The sequence below is a fragment of the Entelurus aequoreus genome, linkage group LG27 (genome assembly GCF_033978785.1).
Source record: "Entelurus aequoreus isolate RoL-2023_Sb linkage group LG27, RoL_Eaeq_v1.1, whole genome shotgun sequence".
NCBI lineage: Eukaryota > Metazoa > Chordata > Actinopteri > Syngnathiformes > Syngnathidae > Entelurus > Entelurus aequoreus.
The window spans coordinates 25294769-25310074 of record NC_084757.1 but is presented as its reverse complement, the minus strand read 5'-3'; the positions used below and the strand labels follow the sequence as shown (position 1 = coordinate 25310074).

The 15306-nt window shown below is 38.2% G+C and overlaps 1 protein-coding gene across 1 annotated transcript in view; it reads right to left on the bottom strand.

Annotated features, from left to right (window-relative positions):
• sema6bb (sema domain, transmembrane domain (TM), and cytoplasmic domain, (semaphorin) 6Bb) overlaps positions 1-15306 on the bottom strand; it is a 521655-nt gene that overhangs the window by 103041 nt on the left and 403308 nt on the right. The window contains exons 13-16 of the mRNA XM_062039291.1: positions 9518-9649; positions 9270-9419; positions 8164-8343; positions 753-893 (exon numbers count right to left, since the gene is read on the bottom strand). Of these exons, the coding sequence (XP_061895275.1) occupies positions 753-893; positions 8164-8343; positions 9270-9419; positions 9518-9649 (603 nt within the window). The remainder of the gene's footprint in view (positions 1-752; positions 894-8163; positions 8344-9269; positions 9420-9517; positions 9650-15306) is intronic.

Sequence of the window (15306 nt, the reverse complement as noted above, 5' to 3'; positions counted from 1 at the left end):
GGACGTGTTTTATGCCACTTCTTTTTCCGTCTCATTTTGTCCACCAAACCTTTAACGTTGTGCGTGAATACACAAAGGTGAGTTTTGTTGATGTTATTGACTTGTGGGGAGTGCTAATCGGGCATATTTGGTCACTGCATGACTTGCAAGCTAATCGATGCTAACATGCTATTTAGGCTAGCTATATGTACATATTGCACCATTATGCCTCATTTGTAGCTATATTTGAGCTCATTTAGTTTCCTTTAAGTCATCTCAATTCAATGTATATCTCATGACACACTATCTGTATGTAATATCTTCTAATTTGTTGCGGCTCCAGACAGATTTGTTTTTGTATTTTTGCTCCAATATGGCTCTTTCAACATTTTGGGTTGCCGACCCCTGCATTAGCTCGTTGTAGTTCAGGAAAAAAGAGCAATAAGGTGCAGATATAAATAAATAGATTTACTGTACAGATAAATATATTGCACTTTTGCATATGCATCCATGTTTATGGATGTATGTTGTATTGTTTTTATATTTTTTGCCTGTATATAATAATACTAAATTCAATGTAATTTAGTTTTGTTATTTTAACACCAGTCAACTCCTGTTAATATTTGTATTACACTTAAATAAAAAATGGTTAAAATGTGAGATGAAATATTGCCTGGTAAAAAAAGGATGTTGACAGTTTGACCCTGGAAATGATGATTTCTATCTCATTTATTTCCTCCGGTTACAAAAAAACCTAAGTGCTATTGACTAACTTCATGCAGCGTGAGTAGAGCTGACATCGGGCCACCGGTATTTGGACCACGCAGGAAGGAAAGGCCAGGATGAGGGTGTGACTGGCCCGGTCCAGAGTCAGGGACAAAAGTCGCCTGGCCTGCAGAGAGTCTCCGGCACACCTGCAACAATACAACACACAGCACAAAAATATGCATGAGGTAATGTCAGTTAGTGAGAGTTAAACCTTTGACCTCAGCGTGAGCATTAGCCAGGAGGAAAAACACATTAACCAAGAGTCCATTGACAAAAAAACTGCACTAATGAGCAGCTGCTTACATGTGCATTATGCTAAGAGGTCACAAAGCGGGCATAATGTCACATAACAGTACATTTGTATTATATGGTATTCTATGGTAATAACAGTCATTAGGGTATATTTTCCTTCTGCTTGGGCCAACAAGTGAATGAAAACCTGCAGGAAAAAAGCCAAGCGAGAGGATGTTATTTTCTAGTCTAACCACGCTTGTAAATGTAAAGTAAGGTTAGTAAAAGTTCTTATCTATGCTTGTGGCTAAAATTAGAGATTTTTTGCCGACATCCGATATTTTCCAAATCTTAATTACCGATTCCGATATCAACCGATACCGATATATACAGTCGTGGAATTAACACATGCCTAATTTTGTTGTGATGCCCCGCTGGATGCATTAAACAACGTAACAAGGTTTCCCATAATAAATCAACTCAAGTTATGGAAAAAAGTGCCAACATGGCACTGCCATATTTATTATTGAAGTCACAAAGTGCATTATTTTTTATTAACATGCCTTAAAAACAGCAGCTTGGAATTTGGGACATGCTCTCCCTGAGAGAGCGTGAGGAGGTTGAGGTGGGCGGGGTTGAGGTGGGGGGGAGGAGTAAGGGGTAGCAGGTGGTGTATATTGTAGCTGCTGGGTATTTGTTCTGTTGTGTTTATGTTGTGTTACGGTGCGGATGTTCTCCCGAAATGTGTTTGTCATTCTAGTTTGGTGTGGGTTCACAGTGTGGCGCATATTTGTAACAGTGTTAAAGTTGTTTATACGGCCACCCTCAGTGTGACCTGTATGGCTGTTGACCAAGTATGCTTGCATTCACTTGTGTGTGTGAAAAGCCGTAGATATTACTGTATGTGAATGGGTCGGCACGCAAAGGCAGTGCCTTTAAGGTTTATTGGCGCTCTGTACTTCTCCCTACGTCCGTGTACACAGCGGCGTTTTAGTCATACATTTTACTTTTTGAAACCGATATCGATAATTTCCGATATTACATTTTAAAGCATTTATCGGCAGTCCGATATTATCGGACATCTTTAGCTAAAATGTTGAAAAAAAATACTTTCTCAAAGTTCCAATGAACAGCTCTCGTCATGTATGTGCTCAACAAAAGCAAATAACCTTCAGGATTTCTAATTAGCTCTTGGCTCCCTCCAAAAAAATGTAAGTTAACAGTTGTGGCCCTGCGATGAGGTGGCGACTTGTCCAGGGTGTACCCCGCCTTCCGCCCGAATGCAGCTGAGATAGGCTCCAGCACCCCCCGCCACCCCGAAAGGGACAAGCGGTAGAAAATGGATGGATGGATGGAGTTGTGGCTGAAGTCAACCTCTTAATGTAGTTTTTATTAAGCCTTCTGCAACCTGAGGGCCCAAAACAGGCATTACTTGTGTTCCTTATGTGATTTGATTGTTCAGTTTGAAGTTAAACGGTCTGAAATTTCGCCAGGGAGCTTTTTTGCCCCTTTTATTTATTTTCTATAAAATTGCATTGTATTTTTGATTGCAATTTTGTTAGACAAGAACATAAGCAAATTATACACACTTTCTCCAAACAACTCTTTTGGGCCACATTGACTGCTTTTTTTTTTAACAGTCTGTTATCCTGTTATATTATTATGCTTTTTCTATGAAAGCCAAATGAATCTCATTCTCATTAATTCTAAAAAAACTAAAAATAATTTCAACCCTTAACCACCAGATGGCACCAACTGATGTATGTATATATAAATGTATACACCAGGGGTCACCAACGCGGTGCCCGCGGGCACCAGGTAGCCCGTAAGGACCAGATGAGTAGCCCGCCGGCCTGTTCTAAAAATAGCTCAAATAGCAGCACTTACCTGTGAGCTGCCTCTATTTTTTAAATTGTATTTATTTACTAGCAAGCTGGTCTCGCTTTGCCCAACATTTTTAATTCTAAGAGAGACAAAACTCAAATAGAATTTGAAAATCCAAGTAAATATTTTAAAGACTTGGTCTTCACTTGTTTAAATAAATTCATTATTTCTTTTTACTTTGCCTCTTATAACTTTCAGAAAGACAATTTTAGAGACAAAAATACAACCTTAAAAAGGATTTTATGATTTTTAAACACATATACCTTTTTACCTTTTAAATTCCTTCCTCTTCTTTCCTGACAATTTAAATCAATGTTCAAGTAAATTTTTTTTTTTTATTGTAAAGAATAATAAATACATTTTAATTTAATTCTTCATTTTAGCTTCTGTTTTTTTGACAAAGAATGTTTGTGAAATATTATGATTAAAATTCAAAAAAATTATTCTGGCAAATCTAGAAAATCTGTAGAATCAAATTTAAATCTTATTTCAAAGTCTTTTGATTTTCTTTTAAAAATTTTGTTCTGGAAAATCTAGAAGAAATAATGATTTGTCTTTGTTAGAAATATAGCTTGGTCCAATTTGTTATATATTCTAACAAAGTGCAGATTGTATTTTAACCTATTTAAAACATGTCATCAAAATTCTAAAATTAATTTTAGTCAGGAAAAATTACTAATGATGTTCCATAAATTATTTTTTCAAAAAGATTCGAATTAGCTAGTTTTTCTCTTCTTTTTTTCGGTTGAATTTTGAATTTTAAAGAGTCAAAATAGAAGATAAACTATGTTTCAAAATTTTATTGTCATTTTTTTCGTGTTTTCTCCTCTTTTAAACCGTTCAATTAAGTGTAAATATCATTAATGATTAATAATAACATAGAGTTAAAGGTAAATTGAGCAAATTGGCTATTTTCAGCAATTTATTTAAGTGTGTATCAAACTGGTAGCCCTTCGCATTAATCAGTACCCAAGAAGTAGCTCTTGCTTTCAAAAAGGTTGGTGACCCCTGGTATACACACACATACATTTTCTACCGCTTGTCCCTTTCATGGTCGCGGGGGTACAGGCCAAAAGTTTGGACACACCTTCTCATTCAATGTGTTTCCTTTATTTTCATGACTATTTACATTGTAGATTGTCACTGAAGGCATCAAAACTATGAATGAACACATGTGGAGTTATGTACTTAATAAAAAAAAAGGTGAAATAACTGAAAACATGTTTTATGTTCTAGTTTCTTCAAAATAGCCACCCTTTGCTCTGATTACTGCTTTGCACACTCTTGGCATTCTCTCGATGAGCTTCAAGAAGTAGTCACCTAAAAGGGTTTTCACTTCACAGGTGTTATAGTTTTGATGCCTTCAGTGACAATCTACAATGTAAATAGTCATGAAAATAAAGAAAACGCATTGAAATGAGAAGGTGTGTCCAAACTTTTGGCCTGTACTGTATATCAGTGGTCCCCAACCTTTTTGTAGCCGCGGACCGGTCAACGCTTGAAAATTTGTCCCACGGAGGGAGGGAGAGGGGGAGGGGGGGATTATTTTTTAAATTTTTTTTCATAAAGAAATACAATCATGTGTGCTTACGGACTGTATCCCTGCAGACTGTATTGATCTATATTGATATATAATGTATATATTGTGTTTCTTATGTTGATTTAATTTAAAATAAATAAATAAATAAATAAATTAATTTCTTGTGCGGCCCGATACCAATCGGTCCGCGGATTGGTACCGGGCCGTGGACCGGCGGTTGGGGACCATTGCTGTATATAACTATATATATAGTCGAGGTTTCTGTGGTTTATCCGTTATACGGTGCTCAATACCGGGGTAGATCAGAATATATGTTAGGTCAGGGAAAAAAACAGAGGCTATTTCATCCCTACAAGTCTGTTTCGCAGGTTTCTCTGCTTGTAGGGATGAAATAGCCTCTGTGTTTCTTCCTGACCTAATGTGTGTGTATATGTATATGTATATATATATATATATATATATATATATATATATATATATATATATATATATATATATATATATATATTCTGTATAACAGATACATAAAATACTGCCATGAACTCAATACACTTAACCAAGTCCTGATGATTTCTCTCTCATTCTAGCTCAGTGGGAGGCACTGTAAAACAATATCTACTTGTCTATTGTGTCAAAATCCATGTTGTCATGAATTAGTGACCTATTTAAGGCTGTAATTACCCAACATTTAATATTCCACTCAGCAACTTATTTCTAGAAAAACTGCATATTTTGCATTTTCTCTTAATAAAAAAAACCTGTTATTTTTGACAAAAAGGCCATAAAACACAAAAAAAAACATTATAGAAAACAATACAAATGTTACAACAACAGATAGATCTGAAGTTGTTAAAAGATTTTAAGCATTGAAAGTTCAAAAAAAAATGTGTATAGTCAATCTTAAGAGTGCACAAGGGTTATTGTGGTAGCCATTTTTATGTTATTCATATTTCTGTAGTCCTGCATATATTAAGTTAAATTAATTATTTGTTGTTTGATGAATACTTGGGCCTACTGCAGTACTGCGTTTTGGTGTTGGTCATTGTGGTGGTGATTGACGAATACTTGGGCCTACTGCGCTACTGCGCTTTGGTGTTGGTCATTGTGGTGGTGATTGACGAATACTTGGGCCTACTGCGCTACTGCACTTTGGTGTTGGTCATTGTGGTGGTGATTGACGAATACTTAGGCCTACAGCGCTACTGCACTTTGGTGGTGGTCATTGTGGTTTTGGTAGACATTTTTGTGTTATTTATATTACTCTAGTACTGCATATATTAAGTGAAATTATTTATTTTTGAATCGTCATGAAAATATGTTTTGATATATTTCAAGTTATTTTATTGAACTAGAAAGCGTGATTTACATTGTGTGCCATTTACAGCACCTGTGTTGAAAGCATATAGGGGCGCACAGGTGAAACCGATTGGACAAGATGTCGGGTTGAGAGAAAACAGTTTTTGACCACTTTTTACACAACACTTGAGCCTTAGTGTTGTTTATAGCTTCGTATGCAGTTAAAGTTGTTTTTGCTCACCTTGGATGGACTGTTGGAAAGAAGACCTGTTTTGCAAATAAAGCTATTTTTTGAGAAACTTAAGTTGTCGTCGGAAGTGCGTATGAAAGTGCACCGACAGCCCACGGCCTTTGGTTCAGAACCTGGGAAAGCTTGGAAAGGCTGATACATTTATTAACTCCACGAGAAGGCAGTAGCTGCATTTGAAGTATCATGATACTGGATGACGGTCTGACATGGAAATCTCATATTGCACATGTACGGGAAAAGATATATTTGTATTAAATAAGGTAAAATATGTGTTAGATTACAAGGCAACGCGTATATTGTATTGTGCACTTATATTGCCATATATCCGCTAGTGTGTGGTGGAACACATATAAGAGTAACATAAAGGCGTTGTATCAACTACAGAAAAAAACTATACGGATTATTCATAAAGCAGATTATCTAGAACACACTAACATGTTATTTATTAATTGTGGTTCATTGGAACTACAGGAGCTAGTAAAGTTACAGACATTATGTGTCATGTTTAAGGCTAAAAGTAAAACATTACCAGCAAATTTACAAAAAATGTTTGTCATCACTTCTGAGAATGAAGAGCATAGAAGAAAAGGTCATTTCCAACATCAGTATTCAAGGACAACTTTAAAACAACTGTGTTTATCAGTGGTGAGGGTTAAACTATGGAATTCTCTTAACAATGAGATAAAAGATTGTAGAAATATATTCCAATTGAAAAAAATATAGAAAGACAGAACAATAAGGTCATATGGACAGCGGTAAGTGTCTACATTTTGCTTTATATTTATTATTTTACTTATTTTTTGTCTGGTTTTGTATTTGTTTTGTATCATCCCGTGAGGTGTATCTTACTTTTTTTTGTTTCGGTTTGTACTTCATGAAGTTTTGCACTTGTTTTTTTTTTTGTGTGTTTTTTTTCTTTGTTTTCATGATATTTGGATGTATTTGTTTGGTTTGTATGCTAGTGAATCTGGGCTACCCATTAAGTAACACTACTTATTATGTTGAAGGGGGCAGGAAATATAGGATTTTCTTCAGCCTGTTCCTTCTCAATATGTTTAGTTGCTAAAGTTTAATTGTCTATTGATCAAAAATGCCCATCAATGAAGGAGATAAATAAAAATGAAATGAAATGAGCGGTCAGCATCCAGCAGCTTTATCCATCTCTGCAAGCGCTTTAAAATGGTAATCTGATGGTGTGAAACTCACTCGCCATACCATTTACAACAGGGGTCTCAGACACGCGGCCAATTGCGGCCCGCGAGACGTTATTTTGCGGCCCGCACCTTAATATGAAAATTGAATGTTAGTGCGGCCCGCGAGTTTTATATGAATGGCGCTTGACAGCGTCATACTTGCCAACCCTCCCGATTTTTCCAGGAGACTCCCGAATTTCAGGGAAACCATTCTCTCGAATGTCTTCACCCAAACAACAATATTAAGGGCGTGCCGTGATGTCACTGCCTTTAGCGCCCTCTACAACCTGTACAAACAGCGTGCCAGCCCAGTCACATGTTGTATTTGGCTTCTGTACACACACGTAAGTGACTGCAAGACATACTTGATCAACAGTCACACAGGTCACACTGAGGGTGTCCGTATAAACAACTTTAACACTGTTACAAATATGCGCCACACTGTGAACCCACACCAAACAAGAATGACAAACACATTTCGGGAGAACATCCGCACCGTAACACAACATAAACACAACAGAACAAATACCCAGAATCCCATGCAGCCCTAACTCTTCCAGGCTGCAATATACACCCCTGCTACCACCAAACCCCGCGCGTCGGTTGAGGTGGGCATGGTTGGGTGGTAGCGGGGGGTGTATATTGCAGCCGGGAAGAGTTAGGGCTGCAAGGTGTTCTGGGTATTTCTTCTGTTGTGTTTATTTGTGTTACGGTGCGGATGTTCTCCCGAAATGTGTTTGTCATTCTTGTTTGGTGTGGGTTCACAGTGTGGCGCATATTTGTAACAGTGTTAAACTTGTTTATACGGCCACCCTCAGTGTAATACAACAATGACTCTCTGTTGCTGCTGTGCAATAAACTTGTTGAAAAATGACCATGTGGTTGATGAGCGACATTTTCCTTTCCACTTTCTCATGCACTCCAGAACAATATAAAAAAAAAAAAACAACGTATTATGTATGTTGTTTTCACCTGATACCCCCCCAAAAAACCGAGATATCACGGGTGAAATAACGTCTTACTTGTCCGGGTTGAAGCCCTCCAGTTCCTCCAAGAAGATGTTGCTGCTGCTGACCGTGTTGTCCTCATTGGGCATGATGAGGAACTTGAGGATAGTCCCCCTGCTGGAGCCCAGGAAGAGGACGGTGCGGTTCCTATGCGGCCCGGCCTCCGAATCCACCACGATCTTATTCAGCTGGTACCTGACGACAAACAACAAGCAGTTCCAATGTTGTTTCAGGGCCCAGAACTTTCTTACCCATCATGTTTTTAAACCTACATCCAGTGTTGCGCCTTTAAGGACAATAAAAGGGACAGTAGTAATTTGAGTAAAATGTTTGTAAATGTGTTGGATACTACCAAGGTGTTGCTTTTAGCTAATGTTAGCAATGGTAGACAGAAATGGAATTGCCACAAAATACATTTTAAGATATTCAACACTCTACTGCCATCTGGCGGCTACGGAGGATAGTGCACCCCCCCCAAATTTGTCACGTTTCATTTGTCAGGTAAACCGCGATGAATGGCACCCCATCAAAAAGCGACATCTGCGTGTAAAGGATATCACCACATGGGCTCAGGAACACTTGGGAAAACCACTGTCAGTAACTACAGTTGGTCGCTACATCTGTAAGTGCAAGTTAAAACTCTACTGCGCAAAGCGAAAGCCATTTATCAACAACACCCAGAAAACGCCGCCGGCTTCGCTGGGCCCGAGCTCATCTAAGATGGACTGATGCAAAGTGGAAAAGTGTTCTGTGGTCTGACGAGTCCACATTTCAAATTGTTTTTGGAAACTGTGGAACAAAGTGGCACAGACGCCTGCATTGTTGACTCTGAAGGCCCCGGGCAGATTTGGTACAGCATGGCAACATAAGCTAGATGAATTCTGATTGGATACAAACTAAAACTAAAAACAACAGCACTGGAAGGAGCATAATATGACATGAAGAGATTATGAATACTTTTAGATGTTTAGGGAGCGTGTATTAAAAAATACTTTTATCTTTAATTATGATCATGATTTCTGGTTATGTTAGGCCAGCAGAGAAGGCCTTGCTGGCACGCCACTGACTAGTATACCGTCACTCAAACAACATATAGAATGTTCTTTGCACTCTGATCTCACTTGATCATGGTCTTGACTATCCACGGTCTCTGCCCGAGCGAAGGCACGGCCTCGTCCATCAGGGGATGAGTCTTGACAAAGTTCAGCATCTCATCGGGGAAAGAGTTGGAGGAATTGAACTTGGAACCCTGCACGGCGCAGCCTCCGGGCCTGGGGAACCAGAAGACGTTAGCACGTGACAAGTGAGGGCTGGATAACAAAAAATATAAATCTGATGTTGAAGGCTGATGATTCCCAGCCATGCGCACCTGGGCTTGGGAATGACCTCATCGGGAACGGGCGTCCAAATGGACTCCGGTGATTTCTGCTCTTTGAACCTGCCGTCGAACACGGACGCCAACTGCTCCATGTCGAAGGCGCACACCGCTGAGCCCGGGATGCTGCACACAAAGACGGAGGACGTGCGGGTGAAGACAGAAAAGGAAACCACTTGGAAATATGGCTTATGGGCGGCATAAACGGCACAGACACCCTGCAAAAGGAGACAAATTGGATTTGGGCTTTTTTTTATATTTTCACAGCGCTTGAAAACAAAAGGAAAATTGTTACAAAGAGCAAAAGAATGACAGGCAAAAGATAGAACCTGTCAAGTCTGCGGCTTAACAAAAAAAAAAAAAAAGGAAAGACGGATGCAATATTGAGATTAGACGCTTGGAGGAAGGAGCACAAAAAATGACTTGAATTTCAGGAAGAAAAAAAAAGAAAAATGAGTCACTGATTTTACAAAAAGGAGGAAGGAAATGAAGCAAATGTGTTCCGGTGAAAAGAAAAAAAGACCCGCTGCGTCACGGGGGCGCTTTAACTGGCGCTGAACCCTGTCATGGGGGAGCAGGAACATCTGCTCCGATCTGAAAAGACGGTGTCCACAGCCCACACACACACACACCCACCCACCCACCCACCCACCCACACACACACGTAGCAAACACATGAACCACTACAGACCACCGGGGACAACATGGAGTGAAAGTAAGACCACCTTGAGTGAGGGATAAGCTACAAAACAGCCGTACTGATACTTAACTCCAACTGTGTCCGCTCGGATGACGAATGGCGCGTGTGTGGTGAGGTTGTTAGTGCTGAAGCGCCAAAAGCTCAATGACACAGGTCCAGTCGCCTGTCGCTACACACAACCCCCGTGCCGTGTTTAACATATGCCCTTAGGCTGGAACATGACCAAATAAAGTTCCTTAGGTTTAACTTCGCAGTTTGATTCATTTTTGGCACAATAAGAAGACAAAACACACACACACACACACACACACACACACACACACGCACACGCACGCGCACACATTCTTGTATTTGTTACTTTCGTTAAGGCAGGGGTCACCAACCTTTTTGAAACCAAGAGCTACTTCTTGGGTACTGATTAATGCGAAGGGCTACCAGTTTGATACACACTTAAATAAATTGCCAGAAATAGCCAATTTGCTCAATTTACCTTTAACTCTGTTATTATTAATAATTAATGATATTTACACTTAATTGAACGGTTTAAAAGAGGAGAAAACACGAAAAAAATGACAATTAAATTTTGAAACAGTTTATTTTCAATTTCGACTCTTTGAAATTCAAAATTTAACCGAAAAAAAGAAGAGAATAACTAGCTAATTCGAATCTTTTTATGGAACATCGTTAGTAATTTTTCCTGATTAAGATTAATTTTAGAATTTTGATGACATGCTTTAAATAGGTTAAAATCCAATCTACACTTTGTTAGAATATATAACAAATTGGACCAAGCTATATTTCTAACAAAGACAAATCATTATTTCTTCTAGATTTTCCAGAACAAAAATTTTAAAAGAAATTCAAAAGACTTTGAAATAAGATTTAAATTTGATTCTACAGATTTTCTAGATTTGCCAGAATAATTTTTTTGAAATTTAATCACAATACGTTTGAAGAAATATTTCACAAATATTCTTCGTCGAAAAAAACAGAAGCTAAAATGAAAAATTAAATTAAAATGTATTTATTATTCTTTACAATAAAAAAAATTAATTTACTTGAACATTGATTTAAATTGTCAGGAAAGAAGAGGAAGGAATTTAAAAGGTAAAAAGGTATATGTGTTTAAAAATCCTAAAATCATTTTTAAGGTTGTATTTTTTCTCTAAAATTGTCTTTCTGAAAGTTATAAGAAGCAAAGTAAAAAAATTAATGAATTTATTTAAACAAGTGAAGACCAAGTCTTTAAAATATTTTCTTGGATTTTCAAATTCTATTTGAGTTTTGTCTCTCTTAGAATTAAAAATGTCGAGCAAAGCGAGACCAGCTTGCTAGTAAATAAATAAAATTTAAAAAATAGAGGCAGCTCACTGGTAAGTGCTGCTATTTAAGCTATTTTTAGAACAGTCCAGCGGGCGACTCATCTGGTCCTTACGGGCTACCTGGTGCCCGCGGGCACCGCGTTGGTGACCCCTGCGTTAAGGCCTCCGAAAAATGCCTACCTCTTTAAGACCACCCTTTCTAGATATATAAAGATTTGTGTTTACAACATTAATAATGTATACATACTATGCAAATATAAAAAAGCTTGTTGTGAAAAATGAGTTGGAATTTCACGAGAAAAAGATCACAATTTCACAAGAAAAACGTAAAATCTTGGCAGTATTATAATAACAGTGGTCATCTTACTCAACGCAAGTCAAAATGTTACAAGAAAAAGTGAACATTTGTTCAATATTATGATAAAAGTTGGAATTTTTCTCAATAACAGTCGCAATTTTAGAAGAAAAGCTCAAAATGCTGGCAATTTTATGAAAAGTCGTAACTTTACTCGACAAAAGTCACAATTTTATAAGAAAACTGTAAAATGTTGGAAATTTCCTTGGCAAAATGATGACAAAAGGGGACGGCGTGGCAAAGTTGGGAGAGTGGCCGTGCCAGCAATCTGAGGGTTACTGGTTCAATCCCCACCTTCTACCATCCTAGTCACGTCCGTTGTCCTTGAGCAAGACACTTCACCCTTGCTCCTGATGGGCCTGGTTAGCGCCGTGCATGGCAGCTCCCACCATCAGTGTGTGAATGTGGAAATAGTGTCAAAGCGCTTTGAGTTCCTTAAAAAGGTAGAAAAGCGCTATACAAGTATAACCCATTTACCATTTACCATCATTTTACTCAAAAAATTTCACTATTTTACAAGAACAAAAAAATTTGCCAATATTGTGATAAAATTCAGAATTTCATATGACAAATGTCACCATTTTGCATTAAAAAGTAATAATTTTACATGAAAAAGTAATAATTTTACGAGAAAATATTGCAATATTACAGAAACAGAAAGAATATGAGAAATTGTTCCCAATTTTATAAGAAAAAAGTCGACACATTGTGAGAAAAAGACTGCTGATAGTAAATTCTTAATTGTTTTTGTTTGTAATTGGTTTTTAATCTTCATTATTTACTTGAAGTTATTACAGTATGTCTCTATATACATATTTATTATTTTTTTTAAATTAATTTTGGCCAAAGGGGGCGCATTTAAATTTCTTACACACACTTGTTATTACATATGTTGGCCAGAGGAGGAGCACTTGAAATTTTTACACACACTTGTTATTACATATGTTGACCAGAGGGGGAGCACTTTTAAAACCGACACACAGTCAATTTGAAAAATCCCTCCTTTTTGGGGCCACCCTAATTTTGATAGATTTCACCACCAGGGGTGCAAATGAGACATTCTCTATTAGATGCAATGGTTTTCCTTATTGGGACCATGATTTGTGTCATAACTTGTTCACACCTCCTCATATGGAAGCTACTTTTCCTTGTTGATGTCTCAAGAAGGGTAGAAATACAAGCACAAACTTTTAAACTTCAACCTCCATTATCTCTCCCAGGCCTGAGGTGGACTCTGGTGGGGGGCAGCGGGCCAAAGAAAAGTGAAGTGTAAATAAAAGTGAAGTAATATTAGACATGGTAAAATGCTCAGAAAGTGGAGACATCAACATTGGCCGTATGCCCGATCGAAAGTTGCTCAAATGTCTTCAAGTAAAAAGATTTGAACAGGTGAAAGGATGTGCTCCTATCACAAATAACTAAGCAGCGTAGTGGTCTCATTATTGAGCAAAGTAAGAATTTGTTCTCTTTATTTCATAAACATTTCACTTAGTTCTCGTATTAAATCTTTTTATGCTGTATTTTACACATTCTCCCATTTTACAGCGAAACTAGTGTGGATATTCAGATATGATTTCGGTATAAGTTCTGACTTACACTAAAACTTACGTCACAGTCTTGTTACGGTTCAAACACCTGCCGCCTCTCACGCCCACTCGCCCTACAATCAACACACCTGACGCTGATGAGACCCCGGCCTTCTTAAGCCAGCGCGTCCTGCGTTCCAGTGCCAGAATGTAGCTACTTGTACCTGTACAGTAAGCCTTACACGTCTCTGGCTTCCTCGCCTATGTGCTTCCTGGCTCTTCGTGTTTCCCCTCCGTTGTGCTCATTGTGTCTTGTCCTGTGTCGTCATCCAGCAAGCCTTCCTCATCCCCTGGTTTCGAGCTGTGTGTCTCGTCTCCCCGGACCCCCTCTGGACTCTCTGCTGCTTTCCTGGATCTCGACTTCACGCCTGCCTTAGGACCACGACGCCTCGCTCCAGCCCCTGACCTACTGCCTGTCCCTGGAATTCCGAGCCTGCCTTGCCCTTTCTGGACTTACGCACCGATCTCAACACCACCCGGTAACACTCCACATATAATCGCTACACATAGTCACACCGTATACATTTGGATTAGTCACACACTTCATTTATATATTTTAATAAACACGCTGCAAGCTAACGACGTCCCTGCCTCCGTGCCGTCTTCTTCTCCCACTGTACCGTTACAAGTCTAAGGATTTATCGTAGAGATGTCCGATATTATCGGCCGATAAATGCTTTAAAATGTGATATCGGAAATTATCGGTATCGGTTTCAAAAAGTAATTTAAAAAAAACATTTTTTCCCCTTGTCCAGCTTTTCAGGCAAATCATATAGTTGATGTACACTACCGTTCAAAAGTTTGGGGTCACATTGAAATGTCCTTATTTTTGGAGGAAAAGCACTGTACTTTTCAATGAATATAACTTTAAACTACTCTTAACTTTAAAGAAATACACTCTATACATTGCTAATGTGGTAAATGACTATTCTAGCTGCAAATGTCTGGTTTTTGGTGCAATATCTACATAGGTGTATAGAGGCCCATTTCCAGCAACTGTCACTCCAGTGTTCTAATGGTACAATGTGTTTGCTCATTGGCTCAGAAGGCTAATTGATGATTAGAAAACCCTTGTGCAATCATGTTCACACATCTGAAAACAGTTTAGCTCGTTACAGAAGCTACAAAACTGACCTTCCTTTGAGCAGATTGAGTTTCTGGAGCATCACATTTGTGGGGTCAATTAAACGCTCAAAATGGCCAGAAAAAGAGAACTTTCATCTGAAACTCGACAGTCTATTCTTGTTCCTAGAAATGAAGGCTATCCCACAAAATTGTTTGGGTGACCCCAAACTTTTGAACGGTAGTGTAGATGCCCATATCGACTGTTCAGATTGAGCCCAGTTTATAATTTCCTGTTATACAGTATGCCAGGCAGTCTTGCACTGAAGGAGGACTATGTTATTGTTTACTTTATTACTCTAGTATACTCTGGACTGAAGCTGTGTGTCTTCATTGTTTTTGTAGCTGTTGTTTTGAGGCATGTTTAAAAAAAATAAAAAAATAATGCACTTTGTGAAAGTCAAAGTATAGTACTTCTCATAGTTGTAGTGTGTATCAAGATTATCTCAGGGAGAGCATGTCCCAAAATTCCAAGCTGCTGTTTTGAAGCATGTTAAAAAAAATAATGCACTTTGTGACTTCAATAATAAATATGGCAGTGCCATGTTGGCACTTTTTTGCCATAACTTGAGTTGATTTATTTTGGAAAACCTTGTTACATTGTTTAATGCATCCAGCGGGGCATCACAACAAAATTAGGCATAATGATGTGTTAATTCCACGACTGTATATATCGGTATCGGTTGATATCGAAATCG